Genomic DNA, 25319 nt, shown 5'->3' with positions numbered 1-25319 from the left:
CAGAAAATATTCACAGCCTTTTGACTTCTTCCACATTTTGTTGTTACAGCCTGAATTTAAAATGGATTGAATTGAGATTGCTTGTCACTGGCCTACACACAATACCCCATAATGTCAAACTGGAATTATGTTTTTCGAAATATTTACTGAATTATTACAAATTTAAAGCTAAAATGCTTTGAGTCAATAAGTATTCAACTCCTTTGTTTATGGCAAGCCTAAATAAGTTCAGGTATAAAAATGTGCTTAACAAGTCACACGGACTCACTCTGTGTGCAATAATAGCGTTTAACATGATTTTTAAATGACTACCTCATCTCTGTACCCCACACATACAATTATCTGTAAAGTCCCTCAGTTGAGCAATGAATTTCAAACATTGATTCATTCACAAAGACCAGGGAGGTTTTCCAATGCCTCGCAAAGAAGGGCACCTATTGGTAGAAAGGTAATACATGTAAAAATCAGACATTGAATATCCCTTTGAGCATGGTGAAGTTATTAATTACACTTTGGGTAGTGTATCAATACACCCAGTCATCCTTCTAACTCTGTTCCCGGAGACGAAGGGATTTCACCATGAGGCCAATGGTGACCTTAAAACAGTTAGAGTTTAACGGCTGTGATAGGAGAAAACTGAGGATGGATCAACAACATTGTAGTTACTCCACAATACTCCACTAAGTGAAAAGAAGGAAGCCTGTCCAGTATAGCAATATTCCAAAACATGCATCCTGTTTGTAACAAGGCACTAAAGTAATACTGCAGAACATGTGGCAAAGCAATTAACTTTTTGTCCTGAATACAAAGTGTTATGTTTGGGGCAAATCCAATACAACACATTGCTGAGTACCACTCTCCATATTATCAAGCATAGTGGTGGCTGCATCATGTTATGGGTATGATTGTAATCGTTAAGTACTTGGGAGTTTTTCAGGATAAAAAATGTACTGAATGGAGCTAAGCACAGGCAAAATCCAAGAGGAAAACCTGGTTGTCTGCTTTCCACCAGACACTGAAATTAATTCACCTTTTAGAAGGACAATAACCTAAAACACAAAGCCAAATCTAGACTTGAGTTGCTTACCAAGAAGACATTGAATGGCCAAGTTACAGTTTTGACTTAAATCTGCGGTATGACCTGAAAATAATTGTCAAGCAATGATCAACAACCAATTTGACAGAGCTTGAAGAATTTTGAAAAGAATAATGGGCAAATGTTGCACAATCCAGGTGTGGAAAGCTCTTAGAGACTTACCCATAAACACTCACAACTGTAATCGCTTCCAAAGGTGGTTCTAACATGTATTGACTCAGGGGGTTGTGTGTGTGTGTGATCCATTACTCCAGTCCTCTATCACTACCTGCTGTAGGGGCCGTTACTCCAATCCTCTATCACTACCTGCTGTAGGATCCGTTACTCCAATCCTCTATCACTACCTGCTGTAGGATCCATTACTCCAATCCTCTATCACTACCTGCTGTAGGATCCATTACTCCAATCCTCTATCACTACCTGCTGTAGGATCCATTACTCCAATCCTCTATCACTACCTGCTGTAGGATCCATTACTCCAATCCTCTATCACTACCTGCTGTAGGATCCGTTACTCCAGTCCTCTATCACTACCTGCTGTAGGATCCGTTACTCCAATCCTCTATCACTACCTGCTGTAGGATCCATTACTCCAATCCTTTTCTCTCCAAATGTTGTGTGAGAAAAGGCAGTGTTTAGGAACCATAGTTTGTTACATGCATTGTGTGTGACTATGTACTGACTGTGTGTGACTATGTACTGACTGTGTGTGTGTGTCCTCCAGGTCCCAGCCACATGTCCCTCTACCTGAGACCCCACCAAGGGGCCTCTCTGTCCAGCTGGTCGTTTGGGGACGGTGTCCCCCAGTACCACCTGGCTGGAGAGTACTTTATATTCTACTCCCACGGCCTGGATGCCCCAGCCTGGAACTTCTGGTTCGAAATACAGGTAGAGAATATTAGGGATTTAGGATTCCAAACAGGCAAAGCTGTTTGAGATAATGTCATGACATCAGCTTTACCTGCTGTGTTAGCACCTTAATTAACACAGTCCTTTTTTCACTGCAAGCTTGGATTTAATGCACAGTGTACTTTCAAAAGAATTTGTGCACATGAGCCTTTGGAGGAATGCTTGTCTTTGTACAGTGTACTAGGGGTGGGCCGAGTACTCAGACAAAACAAGTATCGTAATAGAGATGGAGAATTTTCAGAATACGATTAGTATTTTTTGTAATTATCCATGATTGGGGAAAAAAGTATTTTTCAGCTGCCAGAACATCTTTCACTCACAGTGTGAAGCGCTGTGCACTCTGAACAACTATTGGCTAGTTCTTTTGTCTGTAAAGAAACAGGCGGGGTATCGGTTGAACCTGCTGCAACGATTGGATTAGAACAAGCCGCTGTCATCTCCCCAGACAGATGTTTCACTCAGTCACTTGTCTCAGGGCACAAGTCTGCCTTTCCCCAAACATCGTGTATGAATCAGAATCCCTAGCTATTCATTGTTGTTATTTCCTGGTCGACTTTGCTGAGGCCATTATGGTTGTTTTAGTCTGTCGACTTGGCGTTGTTTAGTAGGACGACTTGGTCTGTAATGATTCTTTTGTTATGTCGTGATCCAAGCCCATGCTTGCTGTTATTTCTTCTCACCCAGGCATGTTTCCCCAGCGACAGATCATTAGAAAATAAAATGACAAATGTAGACAGTATATTTTGATTGTACAAATGTTATAGCATCAATTCCTAGAATTCTACACATATTGCCACGGGGCTGAGAGGAAATGTGCAGTTTTAAAGCTAATTTCCTGCAATTTTGCCATGGCTTATGCTATCTGAGTGACTCAAACATAACAAAATCAATGGGGGCTCCATACTCCGTCTGTATAGAATGTTGCAGCCCCTCCCTCCTTGGCTACCCCAAAATTACCTTTTTAAAACAACTTTCTTGTTGACTGCTTGTTTTAGTCAAATACAAAAACTCAATTGAAGAAAAGTACATGTCTAAAGATTACTTTAACATTGCCTCCTCCTGAGCTAATAATATTGTAAGGCAACCCTCATGGCCCATTTCATGACGGTGCTATCCTCCGACCGCAACATTAGCTAGCTAGCCAAGACAAACAACACAAACAGATTGTACAGCTACAAGTAGTGCTTACCTGTGAAATGTTTTCCATACACATAGCTATGTGTACTTGGACACCGGGGTCCCCACAATTCCTTGACTCTCCCACGCCGAATAGCCTGAAGCCACAGGGCTCTTCCCATAGGCTCTATTTCCCTATGTGGGAGCATTGCAAACTAGAGTTTTGGGATTTCTGACCTGGTTTGATGTACATTGTACAACAAAGCAGTTTTCCCTGCATGGTTTTTGATTTCTGTATGACTTAAAAATCAATGAAGAAGTTGGCTCTTTTTCAGGGGACTGATTGGTGGGCGTGGTCTAGGGGATCTTATGACGTTTTTATTTCAGATTCTCCCTGACTGTCTAGTTTTTATTTTGGTGGTTGTTAGTTCTCAAAGATGATCTTATTTAAAAAATATATTGGTCAATTATATTTTCTACATACTTTCTGGTTTTAGTCTTAAGTTTACACTGAAAATGTTTTACCATCCCGAAAATGCATTTAAAAAAAAATTATAATCATTTGTTGGAGTGGTGGCAACGATTTGTGAATATAGGGGAAACACTGTCCATATGATTGTGTGTTTTAATATGTGTATATATTTCTCCTCTCCAGCCTCCCAGAGAAGAGGACCCGTCAGGCCCAGAGGGAATGATCTCAGTAGCCATCTCATCTCATTACTTCTTTGGAGAGGACCAGAGGACTGTTCAGCTAGAGGACATGCTGCAGAGGTTCCCTAAATGGGCCTTCCCCTCTTCCTGGGTCTCCACCTACCACATGTACCGATACTGACACCTAGGCCTATCAGATGTACACACACTGGGAGGCACCTACCACATTTACCCATACTTGAAATACTGGGCCCGTTGTTGGGCCTGCTTCTACACACACACACAGGTCGATTCGAGAGACCCCACCATCACTGTGGCAATAGCTAACAGGAGGGACACTAAAGCCAAGCCAGAAGCAACATTATTTATAAACAGTAACAGTAGGACTAGGGCACGGTCCTTATAAACAGAAACGGTCCTTATTAACAGTAGGACTAGGGAACGGTCCTTATAAACAGTAGGACTAGGGAACGGTCCTTATAAACAGAAACGGTCCTTATAAACAGTAACAGTAGGACTAGGGAACGGTCCTTATAAACAAACGGTCCTTATAAACAGTAACAGTAGGACTAGGAAACGGTCCTTATAAACAGTAACAGTAGGACTAGGAAACGGTCCTTATAAACAGTAACAGTAGGACTAGGGAATGGTCCTTATAAACAGTAACAGTAGGACTAGGAAACGGTCCTTATAAACAGTAACAGTAGGACTAGGGAATGGTCCTTATAAACAGTAACAGTAGGACTAGGAAACGGTCCTTATAAACAGTAACAGTAGGACTAGGGAACGGTCCTTATAAACAGTAACAGTAGGACTAGGAAACGGTCCTTATAAACAAACGGTCCTTATAAACAGTAACAGTAGGACTAGGGAATGGTCCTTATAAACAGTAACAGTAGGACTAGGGAACGGTCCTTATAAACAGTAGGACTAGGAAACGGTCAACCAGTGTTCAGTAGAGTTCCTTTATTGTGGGGATGAGGGTAAAGAGGTAGTTTATTTATTTTTTTACTCTTCTTCTCTCTCTGACAAACTGTTTTGCGTGTTCCATCTCTGTCAACAAGCACGAGGTCTTCAGCATCACTCACTATTTCAGTTAAAAGGCTAGTGTTTCCTTACAAAATTAACCATTTCTTGTTTTCACATTTTAAATAACAAACAAAAAAACCTAAGGGAGTCAATTCATAACTTCAAAAAAAAGTGAACTGGTTAAGATGTCAAGGCCAGTACAGTAGTCTGAAGGTCAACACGATTTAATTGTTGCAGTAAAGTGAAAGCCTTTTGTGTGATTTGCTTACGGTGAGCTCACTAATGTACAAGAATGTTTTGACGAGTGATGGCGAAAATAGAAATGCAATTAACTCATCACTGAATGAATAAATAATTTAGCTGGGTATTGCGATTTCTAATGTATTTTCTGTCCAAGAAACACACTGATTTTAGATAGTTTGATTCTCTTCAACTCAGTCATAAACTAATGGTGCTTTTTACATTTTTCTGAACCCCAGTGCTCTAACCTACTGCAACAAGGCAGTTGTTTTAATGTTGTGGCGCTTTTTCAAAACATTTATTAATGCAACACATAGGTAAGCCATTCCACCAACTCCAATTCATTTTGTCCTACTGATGTCCCTCAATGGTACTTCCTGTTAACAGTAAAATGGGTTTTAAAAAAAATCCTACTTCAGTGTGTTTTTGCCCATCATGTGCATATCAATATTTTACAGTGGGATATTGTTTTATTATAAACTCAGATTATAATACTAGTGGCTGATGTCATAAAACACCAGAAAGGGTGTTGTCAAAGTATATTCCAATGGTTGACGCCTACAGTGAGTGGGTCAGACTCGGACTGTTGCACAAAGTGAATCAAAGCACTGGACTGGTATTTTATCAGTGGGGAACCCTCCTTTTCTACTCTCCATGTTTTGTCGCTATAGAACCAGGGTTGGGTTCAATTCAGAAAGTAAACCAAATTCAAAGGCAGTGAAGATAATTGGAATTTCAGTATAGTTCCTGAATTGACCCCCATCATGGTGTTTGACTGCAGGACAGCAGCTCCTGCTAACACTGAGGTAGCGCTGGGTCTGTGTTTGCAGGACAGCAGCTCCTGCTAACACTGAGGTAGCGCTGGGTCTGTGTTTGCAGGACAGCAGCTCCTGCTAACACTGAGGTAGCGCTGGGTCTGTGTTTGCAGGACAGCAGCTCCTGCTAACACTGAGGTAGCGCTGGGTCTGTGTTTGCAGGACAGCAGCTCCTGCTAACACTGAGGTAGCGCTGGGTCTGTGTTCATAAAGAGTCAGAGTGCTGCTATAGGATCAGTTTAGCCTTTTAGGTCATAACAAATACAATTATGGATAGATGGGGACCTGATCCTAGATCAGCGCTCCTACTTTATGAATAAAGCCAAACTGTTTTCTCTGTCCCTGCATGGTAAAGTCTTATGTAAGCTGTCTTCATGGTAGGGCTGCACAATTAATAGAATTCGCAATATCCCAAGAGATATCAATGTCGCAATATTTTGAAACGGCACTCAGAACGGTTGTTCCCAGCGGCTAATAGTTTGTCGTCTCTCCTCTTGCAGCTGCTTGCCCCACCCCGTTACTCAAGCAGCACATTTTATTTGATTATAACAGTTCGCAATTCTGTTTTTTCCCCACATCGTGCAGCCCTACTTCATGGTTCACCTCTATTAAGTAGGTATTTAGGGTTTTGATAAGGATTGTTGATCTGGGCAGTCTCTTGGACTACACTACTGTGGCTAGAACCAGTTTGTGTTGAACAGTCGCCTTGTTGTTTGGGATCCAGCGATGCGTCCTCTCTCTGAGCAGGTGAAAGGATGGAACCAAGCTAATGTGCTTTCTAGGTTCTATAATGTAACATGGTTGTAGGCTAGAGGGATCTGTTGGCCTCATGCTTCTTAAAGACATAAGGGGTTCTTGCCACATGCACTTACCTGTAAGAAATATGGTCTTAGCCAGATTGTACAGCAAGATTTTGTAAATTGTAATGTAGTTTTAAGGGTTTAAAAAAATGATTTGTCATAACCATCGCTGTGATGAAAAACATCCCAGTATACTCTTAAATATGCATGAGGAAAAGAGAAAGGAAACTAACGAGCACACGTCTAAAGACCTTTAGCTAGTGGCATCGTTTAGTGAGGTTTTGTCTAGGCCTGAACTTGCACCCTATTGGCTGCTTTTGACCAGAGCCGTATAAAAGTAGTGCACTATACAGGGAGCCATTTTGGTCGCCTTAATCAGAGGTGTAGCGACAGCTCAGGCCTGATGGATGGAACAAAAAATTAGTGTAAGTTAATGATTTGATTTATTTCTATATCAAGTATGGTGGGTTCTGTAATTAAGGTAAAGAAATATCCCGATTCTGTAATTACAAGACGATTGATGACTAATGTTCACTACCCCAAACCTTCCCATTGAATTTAAATAATGACTCAAGCGTACTGTACACTGCCTTAAAAATATAACTTCATGTTTTGTACAGATTGCTGCTCTGTTGAAATTGTAAAGTGATTTTTGGTTTATGGTAATGACATTTGTCAGTACTGTCAAACTTTTCTTATGCAGTCTTATAACATTTATGATTTTACACAAAAAAAAGTAATGCAGGGAATCAATCCGATCGCACCTTGTGGGCAATGCTCACTCGTTCGTGGAGCCCACATTCACGGTAAACGCTGGCTACATGTTGCTTCAATAATAAGTTTCCATTAAAATGGTGCATTGCTGCCAAAACGCAATCGGATTGAATCCTGGCATAAATCCCCACTCAGTTCAAGCCAACTATAATATACACTGTTCAAAGTAGCTTGAAGGGTTACGTATCATCATATCCCATAAAACATTTACTGTAACGATGATACTGACGTTTCCCGAGCCTTGTCCTTTGTAAATACCAATATTAAGGTGAAACATTTCATTGAAACCGTTTATGGGTCTCAATTTAAATTTTGTAGAATTATTGTGAGAAAGGCTTTACTTTCCTTAATATGCCTGAATAAAGGAAAGTTACCTGTACTTCAGTTGGAAAAATGGGAACTGAAATGCATCCACGTTTAAGTGATCTCGTTGGAACCTGTTAAATTTCATGTGATGCAACTCACCTACAGTATCTATGCCTATTATAACTGCTTGGGTCACTGAATCAAGTGCAGTTTTGTATAACATGTTAATTATTTAAAAGCAATCATACTTTTAATTTTTTATTTTATTAATTTGTCAACTGGGAGGGTTACACCTAACCTTTTAAAATCAGTAATATAATCCCAGATGGGATTAACATGGTTGATTTGGGGAATTGTGTAACAGGGTATTTTGATTACAAAAATAAACTTGAAATGAACACTTGTGTCCAGTGACTTACCACCATGTACAGCAATAATACATGTAGTCTTTAAAAAAATAAAATGGCCTTGGTTTTAAAAAATAATTTATTGTTTATGTACAGGAAAAAAAATTGAAAACCAAAATGAGTAGAAAAGGCAAATTGTACAAGAAACAGTATCTATACTGTACACTGCATTGAATATGTCCACCCCATCTTGACCCAGGGTGTGTTACTGCGTCAAATATGCTGTTCTTTACAATATGTATGAAAAGAGTACCACTGTCATCGTGCTTTTCCCCAACAGCAGAGAAACAATAGACTTCTAGTCCTCAAATGGAAACATGAAACGTATATAATCATAATATCGATTAACTGAAGTTTTTTTGTTGAGCAGCAATGGTTCCATCTTCCCTCAGAGGGGTGTGGAGGGGTTCATTATACAAGCACTCAAGGCCTCAGAACATGTCTTTGGTTAGCCAACAACCTTATTACGTTAGGTAAACTTCACAGCTGGGGTTTGTGGGCTTGAGTGCAGACGATATAGAAGCACATCGATGCTGTGTAGTTAACTTGCGTCCCAGTTTTGTTTGTGCCGTCTTGCCAACTCCATACCAAACATGACAATGACAGAAATGGAGTTGGTACAGGAAGACGGCACGAACCGGTCTGGGACTCAGGCTAGTGTACAGTCACGGCCAAAGAGGTTCTCGTAAAAACAACGCTGCAGAACAATAGACGCTTATACAAACTACAAGCACAGTGAGCTGCAACAAAATGTTTAAAATACAAACTACAAGCACAGTGAGCTGCAACAAAATGTTTAAAATACAAACTACAAGCACAGTGAGCTGCAACAAAATGTTTAAAATACAAACTACAAGCACAGTGAGCTGCAACAAAATGTTTAAAATACAAACTACAAGCACAGTGAGCTGCAGCAGAATAATGTTTAAAGTACAAACGTTTTGGTTGGTATGAGTGACAGTAAAACATGTGGAGCTGAATGTAAATCTAAAGAGAAAAACAAAGCAACGTTTCAGAATTGCACAGTTTAACAGTGATGTACTGTAAGTAAGTGGAGACCATTGATGTACTGAACCTAGCTAATATAGAAGAAATACACACAGTAAAGAAAACAGCTGATCTAGGACCAGTATTTCCATTTAGAGCACAATGAATACATGGGGCCCTGTTCCTACTCAGTTGCTTTGTGGATACAAGCCAGAGTTTTTCAGGCTGTTAAAGATGGCATCCGCAGTAGGGGGGAAATTTCGCCACTGGCCGCCCCACCACCGTTGTTGCTGCTGAGCGTCGTGCAGCATGGTGAAAACAAGGCAGTACATATTAAGCTCTGCTGTCACGCGTGCAATGATGTCAGAGGGGGGAAAAAACAGGAACTTTGTTGTTGCAAAATCACAAATGGATGTGGCTGTTTCACCATTGATTCCCGTTTGAAGGTTGAGAGCTCTATGCGGGTCAGGTGGTGGGGTATCGACCTGGGCCTGAGAGCTCTATGCGGGTCAGGTGGTGGGGTATCGACCTGGGCCTGAGAGCTCTATGCTGGTCAGGTGGTGGGGTATCGACCTGGGCCTGAGAGCTCTATGCTGGTCAGGTGGTGGGGTATCGACCTGGGCCTGAGAGCATGCTGGTCAGGTGGTGGGGTATCGACCTGGGCCTGAGAGCTCTATGCTGGTCAGGTGGTGGGGTATCGACCTGGGCCTGAGAGCTCTATGCTGGTCAGGTGGTGGGGTATCGACCTGGGCCTGAGAGCTCTATGCTGGTCAGGTGGTGGGGTATCGACCTGGGCCTGAGAGCTCTATGCTGGTCAGGTGGTGGGGTATCGACCTGGGCCTGAGAGCTCTATGCTGGTCAGGTGGTGGGGTATCGACCTGGGCCTGAGAGCTCTATGCGGGTCAGGTGGTGGGGTATCGACCTGGGCCTGAGAGCTCTATGCGGGTCAGGTGGTGGGATATCGACCTGGGCCTGAGAGCTCTATGCGGGTCAGGTGGTGGGGTATCGACCTGGGGCTGAGAGCTCTATGCTGGTCAGGTGGTGGGATATCGACCTGGGCCTGAGAGCTCTATGCGGGTCAGGTGGTGGGATATCGACCTGGGCCTGAGAGCTCTATGCGGGTCAGGTGGTGGGGTATCGACCTGGGCGCTGGGCCTGAGAGCTCTATGCTGGTCAGGTGGTGGGATATCGACCTGGGCCTGAGAGCTCTATGCTGGTCAGGTGGTGGGATATCGACCTGGGCCTGAGAGCTCTATGCGGGTCAGGTGGTGGGGTATCGACCTGGGCGCTGGGCCTGAGAGCTCTATGCTGGATATCGACCTGGGCGCTGGGCCTGAGAGCTCTATGCTGGTCAGGTGGTGGGATATCGACCTGGGCGCTGGGCCTGAGAGCTCTATGCTGGTCAGGTGGTGGGATATCGACCTGGGCGTGGGCCTGAGAGCTCTATGCAGGATATCGACCTGGGCGCTGGGCCTGAGAGCTCTATGCTGGTCAGGTGGTGGGATATCGACCTGGGCGTGGGCCTGAGAGCTCTATGCTGGTCAGGTGGTGGGATATCGACCTGGGCGCTGGGCCTGAGAGCTCTATGCTGGTCAGGTGGTGGGATATCGACCTGGGCGCTGGGCCTGAGAGCTCTATGCTGGATATCGACCTGGGCGCTGGGCCTGAGAGCTCTATGCTGGTCAGGTGGTGGGATATCGACCTGGGCGCTGGGCCTGAGAGCTCTATGCTGGTCAGGTGGTGGGATATCGACCTGGGCGTGGGCCTGAGAGCTCTATGCAGGATATCGACCTGGGCGCTGGGCCTGAGAGCTCTATGCTGGTCAGGTGGTGGGATATCGACCTGGGCGTGGGCCTGAGAGCTCTATGCTGGTCAGGTGGTGGGATATCGACCTGGGCGCTGGGCCTGAGAGCTCTATGCTGGTCAGGTGGTGGGATATCGACCTGGGCGCTGGGCCTGAGAGCTCTATGCTGGTCAGGTGGTGGGATATCGACCTGGGCGCTGGGCCTGAGAGCTCTATGCTGGTCAGGTGGTGGGATATCGACCTGGGCGTGGGCCTGAGAGCTCTATGCTGGTCAGGTGGTGGGATATCGACCTGGGCGCTGGGCCTGAGAGCTCTATGCTGGTCAGGTGGTGGGATATCGACCTGGGCGCTGGGCCTGAGAGCTCTATGCTGGTCAGGTGGTGGGATATCGACCTGGGCGCTGGGCCTGAGAGCTCTATGCTGGTCAGGTGGTGGGATATCGACCTGGGCGCTGGGCCTGAGAGCTCTATGCTGGTCAGGTGGTGGGATATCGACCTGGGCGCTGGGCCTGAGAGCTCTATGCTGGTCAGGTGGTGGGATATCGACCTGGGCGCTGGGCCTGAGAGCTCTATGCTGGTCAGGTGGTGGGATATCGACCTGGGCGCTGGGCCTGAGAGCTCTATGCTGGTCAGGTGGTGGGATATCGACCTGGGCGTGGGCCTGAGAGCTCTATGCTGGTCAGGTGGTGGGATATCGACCTGGGCGCTGGGCCTGAGAGCTCTATGCTGGTCAGGTGGTGGGATATCGACCTGGGCGCTGGGCCTGAGAGCTCTATGCTGGTCAGGTGGTGGGATATCGACCTGGGCGCTGGGCCTGAGAGCTCTATGCTGGTCAGGTGGTGGGATATCGACCTGGGCGCTGGGCCTGAGAACGACTCAAATGACTACAGTACGAGTTGAGGCAAAAGCAAATAGTTGTTGTTTAGTTGCTTTGATATAGCTGAAATAAAACAATTTGAATGAATAATGAAGGCTATCAATAAATAATAATACTGACGATCATAAAAGATTGATTCCATGTGAGGATACTAGTCTTTACCGTTGCACATCATACATACAGGAGCTGCTTCTCAAGATTTTGATATGTTACCACGGTGATAACCAACCCTTTACAAACCTAAATTCTTATAGAATCAATGGACACCCTGTCAGAATACATGAAATAGTATAGGACCTATTCAACTCTACAGACATTGCTAAGGCAATAGCAAGATCACTGAAAGGAGACGAAAACGATACTGAAATGTGACATTGAATTAACACCAAGGTGAGCATCAGTTGATGTTTTAGCTATTTAAAAAGGGGGCAAATAAAAATCTCTGGCATGACATAATATGCTATCAATATCAATACAGTTTGGATCCTCCAGCATGACGGAAGCCAACTGAAAAGTAATTCTAGAGCCAGTCCTAAAGCATGTGTGTAAAGACGCAGGTCAGGATCGCCATAATAATTTGGTTTGTCCTCAGAGAACGTTAGATTCTCCCTTCAGGAGTCAGTCATGGCCTGGTCAGGACCTCGTCAACAACATTCACCTCCAATCCAGGTCATCACACACACACACACGTCTTCTCTCTCGACCAACAGAATTCTGACACTAGTCTTTAATATCTTAGTGAGGGGACTGACATCGTCTCATGACGTAATGTTGTAGAATAATATCACCACATTATTGACCAAGGCATCAGTAAAGATCTTTAAATCCACGGTACAGTAGGATGTATAAAATATGACACCCACACACACTTCAGTGCATCTCATAAAATGTTCAGAACTTGTCCAGCACACAGTTGATTTCAGGGGCGATTCCTTGCAAAAAGTACCAAAAGTTATATCTGAACTCCTTCACAACAAAGTACAATATAGACTGTTGTACAAACTGTGACAAAAATATACAGTTATAGGTTGAACTTTCTGTAATGTGGAATGAGCTTAATATGTGACAGGTCTAACGGACAGTAACCCAGCACGTCATCACGGCGATCTGAAATTTCTATCTAGACTCTATTGCCCAGACGAGCACAATCCAGACAGCATTTCTCTGATCTGAAAAGCCTATTTAAAACGCTAGCTTGCAACACAAACTGCCTGCTTTAATCCCAGAATAAAGACTGACTAGCCCAAACTCAGGTCTGTGAGCAAATTTCTTTAAAAAAAAACATTTTTTTACAGGGAGCAGAATAAATAGAGGTTAGAAGCATGTCATATCTATGTTTTTTTTGTTATGAATCGGCTGTGTCCTGACTAATCAACTGGACAATACTGACACTCTTAAAACACAAGAGCCCACTCACTCACTGACCCGACAGACCCTGCTCCAGCACTGGGATGGACGAGTATCCGGACTGGAGAGAAGTCGAGAATGTCCTCTTGTGTTTGAGGCTTCCAAATGTTACACACCCAGTGTAGTAATACACACAATACCATGACACACACAGTCTCACACACACAATGGAAAATATCAGAGTCCACGTCAGTCAACAAACTGGTTCCAGACAGAGTTTAGTCAGAGACTTCCAGTGTCTCTCTTCCACATCCTGTGTCCCATCACACCCGCCCAGCAAGGTCAGAGGTTAGAAAAGGGCTGTATTCATCAGGGCTTACCGTAGCAAAAAAAGTTTAAGTCAATATAGTCAGTCCCTCCCTGTTTCAGTCCATTTGGTGCCTAATGAACATGACTCAGGTCAGGACTGGGCATGTCAGGACAGAGTGCAGTCGTACGCCCCCTCGTCCACCGCCTGTTCCTCCTGCTCCTCTGGAACTCCTCCGTCCTCTGTCCCTAACCCCCCAGGGGGCTCCAAAGGAAGGGCCAGACCCAGGACAGGCCCTCTACTGTCTTCCGCACGGGGGCCTCCGGGCTGGGGCTCAGCCAGCTTCGAGTTGGAAGCCCCTGGTAGGAAGGCTTCAGGCTGGATCTGCTCTACAGAAGTCTCTATGAGCTTCTGTAGCTGGGGCCGGATCATGTTCAGGAAGGGCTTATAGCCCAGGCTACAGGGAGTGGAGAGAAGGGGGAGTCAGTATCAAGCTCACAACATTCATGAACTTCACTGTGCCTTTGCTATAGCTGCTATAGACGATGTAACATCCTTTACACCACAGTTCCACTAGTGGTCTGGATGAATACAAATCAGCTTTAATAATGCAGATATATTGTGGCTTCCATCAATGTAATTGTCTGCATCATTTCCAATCCCCCATATATATATTTTTTTGTAAACATATACGCTACCGTTAAAAATTGTTTGGGTCACTTAGAAATGTCCTTGTTTTTGAAAGAAAAGCAACATTTTTGTCCATTAAAATAACATAAAATTGATCAGAAATACAGTGTAGACATTGTTGTAAATGACTATTGTAGCTGGAAACGGCTGATTTGTAATGGAATATCTACAGAGGCGTACAGAGCCCCATTATCAGCAACCATCACTCCTGTGTTCCAATGGCACATTGTGTTAGCTAATCCAAGTTTATATCATTTTAAATGGCTCATTGATCATTAGAAAACCCTTTTGCAATTATGACATTGGGCCTCTGTACGCGAGCGACAGACCGAGCGAGCGACAGACCGAGCGACACTGACCAGTCTGTGGAGGCCCATGCGTCGACCCCTAGCAGGCCGGAGCGGACACTCTGGACGGTCTCAGGAGGAACCTCAGGGCTGTCCAGGAAGTTGACCACCTGCTTGATGACTGTGGCCTCTCTCAGGATCAGACCAATCACAACACACCACTCCAGACAGCCAGCCTCCATGAACACATGCAGGAGGTACCTGAGGACAGAGAGAGATAAGCTATAAAAGGCATGATGCATATGGGACTGGTTTCCCAGAAACAGTAAGCTTAGCCCAACACTAAGAAGCATATGGTCAATGGAGATTCTCCATTTAGTTCATCGGTGTCCAGGGAAAGGTACCCAAGGATACACAAGCTAAGGCTGACAAATCACACAAGATACACAAACCTACATATGAAACCAACACACAAACAAATAGGTCACCTCAGCCATACGTCTAGCTAGGTTGGGTTGGAGGAGTATTAGTAGCACCTAATAGCAGTAGTAGAAACAAGTACTCGATTGTCATACTTGAGTAAAAGTAAAGATACCTTTCATAGAAAAATTACTCAAGTAAAAATCACCCAGTAAAATACTGCTTGAGGAGAAGTCTAAAAGTATTTAGTTTTAAACTTAAGTATCAAAAGTAATTGTAATTGATAAAATATATTTAAGTATCAAAAGTAAAAAGTTTTAATCATTTCAAATTCCTTATATTAAGCAAACCAGACGGCACCATTAAAAAAAAAAAAATGTAATTTACTGCTAGCCAGGGGCACAAGTCAACACTCAGACATAATTTACAAACGAAGCATGTGTTTAATAAGTTCACCAGATCAGAGGCAGTAAGGATGACCAGGGATGTTCTCTGTTTAGTGAGTCCACCAGATCAGAGGCAGTAGGGATGAACAGGGATGTTCTCTGTTTAGTGAGTCCTCCAGATCAGAGGCAGTAGGGATGACCAGGGATGTTCTCTGTTTAGTGAGTCCACCAGATCAGAGGCAGTAGGGATGACCAGGGATGTTCTCTGTTTAGTAAGTCCTCCAGATGAGAGGAAGTAGGGATGACCAGGGATGTTCTCTGTTTAGTGAGACCACCAGATCAGAGGCAGTAGGGATGACCAGGGATGTTCTCTGTTTAGTGAGTCCTCCAGATCAGAGGCAGTAGGGATGACCAGGGATGTTCTCTGTTTAGTGAGTCCTCCAGATCAGAGGCAGTAGGGATGACCAGGGATGTTCTCTGTTTAGTGAGTCCTCCAGATCAGAGGCAGTAGGGATGACCAGGGATGTTCTCTGTTTAGTGAGTCCACCAGATCAGAGGCAGTAGGGACGACCAGGGATGTTCTCTGTTTAGTGAGTCCTCCAGATCAGAGGCAGTAGGGATGACCAGGGATGTTCTCTGTTTAGTGAGTCCTCCAGATCAGAGGCAGTAGGGATGACCAGGGATGTTCTCTGTTTAGTGAGTCCTCCAGATCAGAGGCAGTAGGGATGAACAGGGATGTTCTCTGTTTAGTAAGTCCTCCAGATGAGAGGAAGTAGGGATGACCAGGGATGTTCTCTGTTTAGTGAGACCACCAGATCAGAGGCAGTAGGGATGACCAGGGATGTTCTCTGTTTAGTAAGTCCACCAGATCAGAGGCAGTAGGGATGACCAGGGATGTTCTCTGTTTAGTGAGTCCTCCAGATCAGAGGCAGTAGGGATGAACAGGGATGTTCTCTGTTTAGTGAGTCCTCCAGATCAGAGGCAGTAGGGATGACCAGGGATGTTCTCTGTTTAGTGAGTCCGCCAGATCAGAGGCAGTAGGGATGACCAGGGATGTTCTCTGTTTAGTGAGTCCTCCAGATCAGAGGCAGTAGAGATGACCAGGGATGTTCTCTGTTTAGTGAGTCCACCAGATCAGAGGCAGTAGAGATGACCAGGGATGTTCTCTGTTTAGTGAGTCCTCCAGATCAGAGGCAGTAGGGATGACCAGGGATGTTCTCTGTTTAGTAAGTCCTCCAGATCAGAGGCAGTAGGGATGACCAGGGATGTTCTCTTGGTAAGTGTGTGAATTTGATCATTCAAGCATTCAAAACATAATGGGTAGTTTTGGGTGTCAGGGAAAATATATGGAGTAAAAAAGTACATCATTGTCTTTAGGAATGTAGTGAAGTTAAAGTTGTAAAAAATATAAATATTAAAGTACAGGGCCGTTTGCATAAAACATCTTAAGTACATTTTCCCTTAATGTCCTTAACTTTAAAATAAGTTGCACAAAACATTTTAAGGCAAATTTCCCCCTTAAATGAAAAAGTTAAGGGTGCCCCTGAGGTCCCTTATGTGCTTCATTCAGGATATAGGTATCCCCTTCCCCTTTCATTCAGTATGGATATAGGTATCCCCTTTCATTCAGTATGGATATAGGTATCACCCTTTCATTCAGTATGGATATAGGTATCACCCTTTCATTCAGTATGGATATAGGTATCCCCTTTCATTCAGTATGGATATAGGTATCCCCTTTCATTCAGTATGGATATAGGTATCCCCTTTCATTCAGTATGGATATAGGTATCCCCTTTCCCTTTCATTCAGTATGGATATAGGTATCCCCTTTCCCTTTCATTCAGTATGGATATAGGTATCCCCTTTCCCTTTCATTCAGTATGGATATAGGTATCACCTTTCATTCAGTATGGATATAGGTATCCCCTTTCATTCAGTATGGATATAGGTATCCCCTTTCATTCAGTATGGATATAGGTATCCCCTTTCCCTTTCATTCAGTATGGATATAGGTATCACCCTTTCATTCAGTATGGATATAGGTATCACCCTTTCATTCAGTATGGATATAGATATCACCCTTTCATTCAGTATGGATATAGGTATCCCCTTTCATTCAGTATGGATATAGGTATCACCCTTTCATTCAGTATGGATATAGGTATCCCCTTTCATTCAGTATGGATATAGGTATCCCCTTTCCCTTTCATTCAGTATGGATATAGGTATCCCCTTTCATTCAGTATGGATATAGGTATCCCCTTTCCCTTTCATTCAGTATGGATATAGGTATCCCCTTTCATTAAGTATGGATATAGGTATCACCCTTTCATTCAGTATGGATATAGGTATCACCCTTTCATTCAGTATGGATATAGGTATCCCCTTTCATTCAGTATGGATATAGGCATCACCCTTTCCCTTTCATTCAGTATGGATATAGGTATCACCCTTTCATTCAGTATGGATATAGGTATCACCCTTTCATTCAGTATGGATATAGGTATCCCCTTCCCCTTTCATTCAGTATGGATATAGGTATCACCCTTTCATTCAGTATGGATATAGGTATCACCCTTTCATTCAGTATGGATATAGGTATCACCTTTCATTCAGTATGGATATAGGCATCACCTTTCCCTTTCATTCAGTATGGATATAGGTATCACTCTTTCATTCAGTATGGATATAGGTATCCCCTTTCATTCAGTATGGATATAGGTATCCCTTTTCCCTTTCATTCAGTATGGATATAGGTATCACCCTTTCATTCAGTATGGATATAGGTATCACCTTTCATTCAGTATGGATATAGGTATCCCCTTTCATTCAGTATGGATATAGGTATCACCTTTCATTCAGTATGGATATAGGTATCCCCTTTCATTCAGTATGGATATAGGTATCACCCTTTCATTCAGTATGGATATAGGTATCACCCTTTCATTCAGTATGGATATAGGTATCCCCTTTCCCTTTCATTCAGTATGGATATAGGTATCACCTTTCATTCAGTATGGATATAGGTATCACCCTTTCATTCAGTATGGATATAGGTATCACCCTTTCATTCAGTATGGATATAGGTATCCCCTTTCATTCAGTATGGATATAGGTATCCCCTTTCATTCAGTATGGATATAGGTATCACCTTTCCCTTTCATTCAGTATGGATATAGGTATCCCCTTTCATTCAGTATGGATATAGGTATCACCCTTTCATTCAGTATGGATATAGGTATCCCCTTTCATTCAGTATGGATATAGGTATCCCCTTTCCCTTTCATTCAGTATGGATATAGGTATCACTCTTTCATTCAGTATGGATATAGGTATCCCCTTTCATTCAGTATGGATATAGGCATCACCTTTCATTCAGTATGGATATAGGTATCACCTTTCCCTTTCATTCAGTATGGATATAGGTATCACCTTTCCCTTTCATTCAATATGGATATAGGTATCACCCTTTCATTCAGTATGGATATAGGTATCCCCTTTCCCTTTCATTCAGTATGGATAAAGGTATCACCTTTCCCTTTCATTCAGTATGGATATAGGTATCCCCTTTCCCTTTCATTCAGTATGGATATAGGTATCACCCTTTCATTCAGTATGGATATAGGTATCACCCTTTCATTCAGTATGGATATAGGTATCCCCTTTCATTCAGTATGGATATAGGTATCACCCTTTCATTCTGTATGGATATAGGTATCCCCTTTCATTCAGTATGGATATAGGTATCACCCTTTCCCTTTCATTCAGTATGGATATAGGTATCCCCTTTCATTCAGTATGGATATAGGTATCCCCTTTCATTCAGTATGGATATAGGTATCCCCTTTCATTCAGTATGGATATAGGCATCACCTTTCCCTTTCATTCAGTATGGATATAGGTATCACTCTTTCATTCAGTATGGATATAGGCATCCCCTTTCATTCAGTATGGATATAGGCATCACCCTTTTATTCAGTATGGATATAGGTATCCCCTTTCATTCAGTATGGATATAGGTATCCCCTTTCCCTTTCATTCAGTATGGATATAGGTATCACTCTTTCATTCAGTATGGATATAGGTATCCCCTTTCATTCAGTATGGATATAGGCATCACCTTTCATTCAGTATGGATATAGGTATCACCTTTCCCTTTCATTCAGTATGGATATAGGTATCACCTTTCCCTTTCATTCAATATGGATATAGGTATCACCCTTTCATTCAGTATGGATATAGGTATCCCCTTTCCCTTTCATTCAGTATGGATATAGGTATCACCTTTCCCTTTCATTCAGTATGGATATAGGTATCCCCTTTCCCTTTCATTCAGTATGGATATAGGTATCACCCTTTCATTCAGTATGGATATAGGTATCACCCTTTCATTCAGTATGGATATAGGTATCCCCTTTCATTCAGTATGGATATAGGTATCACCCTTTCATTCTGTATGGATATAGGTATCCCCTTTCATTCAGTATGGATATAGGTATCACCCTTTCCCTTTCATTCAGTATGGATATAGGTATCCCCTTTCATTCAGTATGGATATAGGTATCCCCTTTCATTCAGTATGGATATAGGTATCCCCTTTCATTCAGTATGGATATAGGCATCACCTTTCCCTTTCATTCAGTATGGATATAGGTATCACTCTTTCATTCAGTATGGATATAGGCATCCCCTTTCATTCAGTATGGATATAGGCATCACCCTTTTATTCAGTATGGATATAGGTATCCCCTTTCATTCAGTATGGATATAGGTATCCCCTTTCATTCAGTATGGATATAGGTATCACCTTTCCCTTTCATTCAGTAAGGATATAGGTATCCCCTATCCCTTTCATTCAGTATGGATATAGGTATCACCCTTTCATTCAGTATGGATATAGGTATCACCTTTCCCTTTCATTCAGTATGGATATAGGTATCACCCTTTCATTCAGTATGGATATAGGTATCACCTTTCCCTTTCATTCAGTATGGATATAGGTATCACCCTTTCATTCAGTATGGATATAGGTATCCCCTTTCCCTTTCATTCAGTATGGATATAGGTATCCCCTTTCCCTTTCATTCAGTATGGATATAGGTATCACCCTTTCATTCAGTATGGATATAGGTATCCCCTTCCCCTTTCATTCAGTATGGATATAGGTATCACCCTTTCATTCAGTATGGATATAGGTATCCCCTTTCATTCAGTATGGATATAGGTATCCCCTTTCATTCAGTATGGATATAGGTATCCCCCTTTCATTCAGTATGGATATAGGTATCCCCTTTCATTCAGTATGGATATAGGTATCCCCTTTCATTCAGTATGGATATAGGTATCACCCTTTCATTCAGTATGGATATAGGTATCCCCCTTTCATTCAGTATGGATATAGGTATCCCCATTCATTCAGTATGGATATAGGTATCACCCTTTCATTCAGTATGGATATAGGTATCACCCTTTCATTCAGTATGGATATAGGTATCCCCTTTCATTCAGTATGGATATAGGTATCCCCTTTCATTCAGTATGGATATAGGTATCCCCTTTCATTCAGTATGGATATAGGTATCCCCTTTCCCTTTCATTCAGTATGGATATAGGTATCACCCTTTCATTCAGTATGGATATAGGTATCACCCTTTCATTCAGTATGGATATAGGTATCCCCTTTCATTCAGTATGGATATAGGTATCCCCTTTCCCTTTCATTCAGTATGGATATAGGTATCCCCTTTCATTCAGTATGGATATAGGTATCACCCTTTCATTCAGTATGGATATAGGTATCACCCTTTCATTCAGTATGGATATAGGTATCCCCTTTCCCTTTCATTCAGTATGGGTATAGGTATCACCCTTTCATTCAGTATGGATATAGGTATCACCCTTTCATTCAGTATGGATATAGGTATCCCCTTTCCCTTTCATTCAGTATGGATATAGGTATCACCCTTTCCCTTTCATTCAGTATGGATATAGGTATCACCCTTTCATTCAGTATGGATATAGGTATCCCCTTTCCCTTTCATTCAGTATGGATATAGGTATCACCCTTTCATTCAGTATGGATATAGGTATCACCCTTTCATTCAGTATGGATATAGGTATCCCCTTTCATTCAGTATGGATATAGGTATCCCCTTTCATTCAGTATGGATATAGGTATCCCCTTTCATTCAGTATGGATATAGGTATCCCCTTTCATTCAGTATGGATATAGGTATCACCCTTTCCCTTTCATTCAGTATGGATATAGGTATCCCCTTTCCCTTTCATTCAGTATGGATATAGGTATCCCCTTTCCCTTTCATTCAGTATGGATATAGGTATCACCCTTTCATTCAGTATGGATATAGGTATCCCCTTTCATTCAGTATGGATATAGGTATCCCCTTTCCCTTTCATTCAGTATGGATATAGGTATCACCCTTTCATTCAGTATGGATATAGGTATCACCCTTTCATTCAGTATGGATATAGGTATCCCCTTTCATTCAGTATGGATATAGGTATCCCCTTTCATTCAGTATGGATATAGGTATCCCCTTTCATTCAGTATGGATATAGGTATCACCCTTTCATTCAGTATGGATATAGGTATCCCCTTTCATTCAGTATGGATATAGGTATCACCCTTTCATTCTGTATGGATATAGGTATCCCCTTTCATTCAGTATGGATATAGGTATCACCCTTTCCCTTTCATTCAGTATGGATATAGGTATCACCCTTTCATTCAGTATGGATATAGGTATCACCCTTTCATTCAGTATGGATATAGGTATCCCCTTTCATTCAGTATGGATATAGGTATCCCCTTTCATTCAGTATGGATATAGGTATCCCCTTTCATTCAGTATGGATATAGGTATCACCTTTCCCTTTCATTCAGTATGGATATAGGTATCACCCTTTCATTCAGTATGGATATAGGTATCCCCTTTCATTCAGTATGGATATAGGTATCCCCTTTCATTCAGTATGGATATAGGTATCACCTTTCCCTTTCATTCAGTATGGATATAGGTATCACCCTTTCATTCAGTATGGATATAGGTATCCCCTTTCATTCAGTATGGATATAGGTATCACCTTTCCCTTTCATTCAGTATGGATATAGGTATCACCCTTTCATTCAGTATGGATATAGGTATCCCCTTTCATTCAGTATGGATATAGGTATCACCCTTTCATTCAGTATGGATATAGGTATCACCTTTCCCTTTCATTCAGTATGGATATAGGTATCCCCTTTCCCTTTCATTCAGTATGGATATAGGTATCACCCTTTCATTCAGTATGGATATAGGTATCACCCTTTCATTCAGTATGGATATAGGTATCCCCCTTTCATTCAGTATGGATATAGGTATCACCCTTTCATTCAGTATGGATATAGGTATCCCCTTTCATTCAGTATGGATATAGGTATCACCCCTTTCATTCAGTATGGATATAGGTATCCCCTTTCATTCAGTATGGATATAGGTATCCCCTTTCATTCAGTATGGATATAGGTATCCCCTTTCATTCAGTATGGATATAGGTATCACCCTTTCATTCAGTATGGATATAGGTATCACTCTTTCATTCAGTATGGATATAGGTATCACCCTTTCATTCAGTATGGATATAGGTATCCCCTTCCCTTTCATTCAGTATGGATATAGGTATCCCCTTTCATTCAGTATGGATATAGGTATCCCCCCTTTCATTCAGTATGGATATAGGTATCACCCTTTCATTCAGTATGGATATAGGTATCCCCCCCTTTCATTCAGTATGGATATAGGTATCACCCTTTCATTCAGTATGGATATAGGTATCACCCTTTCATTCAGTATGGATATAGGTATCACCCTTTCATTCAGTATGGATATAGGTATCACCCTTTCATTCAGTATGGATATAGGTATCCCCTTTCATTCAGTATGGATATAGGTATCCCCTTTCATTCAGTATGGATATAGGTATCACCCTTTCATTCAGTATGGATATAGGTATCCCCTTTCCCTTTCATTCAGTATGGATATAGGTATCCCCTTTCCCTTTCATTCAGTATGGATATAGGTATCACCCTTTCATTCAGTATGGATATAGGTATCCCCCTTTCATTCAGTATGGATATAGGTATCACCCTTTCATTCAGTATGGATATAGGTATCCCCTTTCATTCAGTATGGATATAGGTATCACCCTTTCATTCAGTATGGATATAGGTATCCCCCTTTCATTCAGTATGGATATAGGTATCCCCTTTCATTCAGTATGGATATAGGTATCCCCTTTCATTCAGTATGGATATAGGTATCACCCTTTCATTCAGTATGGATATAGGTATCCCCTTTCATTCAGTATGGATATAGGTATCACCCTTTCATTCAGTATGGATATAGGTATCACCCTTTCATTCAGTATGGATATAGGTATCACCCTTTCATTCAGTATGGATATAGGTATCCCCTTTCATTCAGTATGGATATAGGTATCACCCTTTCATTCAGTATGGATATAGGTATCCCCTTTCATTCAGTATGGATATAGGTATCACCTTTCCCTTTCATTCAGTATGGATATAGGTATCACCCTTTCATTCAGTATGGATATAGGTATCCCCTTTCATTCAGTATGGATATAGGTATCACCCTTTCATTCAGTATGGATATAGGTATCCCCTTTCCCTTTCATTCAGTATGGATATAGGTATCCCCTTTCATTCAGTATGGATATAGGTATCACCCTTTCATTCAGTATGGATATAGGTATCACCCTTTCATTCAGTATGGATATAGGTATCACCTTTCCCTTTCATTCAGTATGGATATAGGTATCACCCTTTCATTCAGTATGGATATAGGTATCACCCTTTCATTCAGTATGGATATAGGTATCCCCTTCCCTTTCATTCAGTATGGATATAGGTATCCCCTTTCCCTTTCATTCAGTATGGATATAGGTATCACCCTTTCATTCAGTATGGATATAGGTATCCCCTTTCATTCAGTATGGATATAGGTATCACCCTTTCATTCAGTATGGATATAGGTATCACCCTTTCATTCAGTATGGATATAGGTATCACCCTTTCATTCAGTATGGATATAGGTATCACCCTTTCATTCAGTATGGATATAGGTATCCCCTTCCCTTTCATTCAGTATGGATATAGGTATCACCCTTTCATTCAGTATGGATATAGGTATCCCCTTTCATTCAGTATGGATATAGGTATCACCCTTTCCCTTTCATTCAGTATGGATATAGGTATCCCCTTTCCCTTTCATTCAGTATGGATATAGGTATCCCCTTTCCCTTTCATTCAGTATGGATATAGGTATCACCCTTTCATTCAGTATGGATATAGGTATCCCCTTTCATTCAGTATGGATATAGGTATCCCCTTTCCCTTTCATTCAGTATGGATATAGGTATCACCCTTTCATTCAGTATGGATATAGGTATCACCCTTTCATTCAGTATGGATATAGGTATCACCCTTTCATTCAGTATGGATATAGGTATCCCCTTTCATTCAGTATGGATATAGGTATCCCCTTTCATTCAGTATGGATATAGGTATCCCCTTTCCCTTTCATTCAGTATGGATATAGGTATCCCCTTTCATTCAGTATGGATATAGGTATCCCCTTTCATTCAGTATGGATATAGGTATCCCCTTTCCCTTTCATTCAGTATGGATATAGGTATCACCCTTTCATTCAGTATGGATATAGGTATCCCCTTTCATTCAGTATGGATATAGGTATCACCCTTCCCTTTCATTCAGTATGGATATAGGTATCACCCTTTCATTCAGTATGGATATAGGTATCCCCTTTCCCTTTCATTCAGTATGGATATAGGTATCACCCTTTCATTCAGTATGGATATAGGTATCCCCTTTCATTCAGTATGGATATAGGTATCCCCTTTCATTCAGTATGGATATAGGTATCCCCTTTCCCTTTCATTCAGTATGGATATAGGTATCACCCTTTCATTCAGTATGGATATAGGTATCCCCTTTCCCTTTCATTCAGTATGGATATAGGTATCA

General features: G+C 42.1%; 3 protein-coding genes across 10 annotated transcripts in view; 1 reads left to right on the top strand and 2 right to left on the bottom strand.

Moving 5' to 3' along the window:
- LOC106568440 (endoplasmic reticulum metallopeptidase 1) overlaps positions 1–8134 on the top strand; it is a 48767-nt gene extending 40633 nt beyond the window's left edge. The window contains exons 15-17 of one of the 2 annotated variants that reach the window (XR_014380214.1): positions 1821–1984; positions 3777–4469; positions 4521–8134. Coding sequence is in view for 1 of the 2 variants with exons in the window: in XM_014138771.3 (XP_013994246.3) it covers positions 1821–1984; positions 3777–3953 (341 nt within the window). In the remaining variant the exon portion in view is untranslated. Of the gene's footprint in view, positions 1–1820; positions 1985–3776 lie in introns of both variants that reach the window. The other variant, XM_014138771.3, reaches the window with a different exon arrangement.
- On the bottom strand, positions 6865–12908 carry LOC145860017 (uncharacterized). Its single transcript, XM_082959758.1, has 3 exons — positions 12897–12908; positions 10922–11603; positions 6865–10883 (listed from the first exon to the last, which is right to left on the bottom strand). Exons 1-2 carry the CDS (start codon positions 12906–12908, stop codon positions 10953–10955), a joined length of 663 nt encoding a protein of 220 aa, XP_082815884.1. The 3' UTR covers positions 6865–10883; positions 10922–10952.
- The window catches only part of LOC106568439 (guanine nucleotide exchange factor subunit RIC1), a 114113-nt gene continuing 95658 nt past the window's right edge, over positions 6865–25319 (bottom strand). For 2 of the 7 annotated variants that reach the window (XM_014138770.3, XM_014138769.3), the window contains exons 26-27: positions 14514–14702; positions 6865–13921 (exon numbers count right to left, since the gene is read on the bottom strand). In XM_014138770.3, the coding sequence (XP_013994245.1) occupies positions 13633–13921; positions 14514–14702 (478 nt within the window). In that variant the 3' untranslated portion in view covers positions 6865–13632. The remainder of the gene's footprint in view (positions 13922–14513; positions 14703–25319) is intronic. The other 5 variants (XR_014380213.1, XR_014380211.1, XR_014380212.1 and 2 more) reach the window with 5 other exon arrangements.

Source organism: Salmo salar, chromosome 13 (assembly GCF_965601325.2).
Source record: "Salmo salar chromosome 13, fSalSal1, whole genome shotgun sequence".
NCBI classification, from domain to species: domain Eukaryota; kingdom Metazoa; phylum Chordata; class Actinopteri; order Salmoniformes; family Salmonidae; genus Salmo; species Salmo salar.
This window is presented reverse-complemented; position numbering and strand designations above follow the sequence as displayed.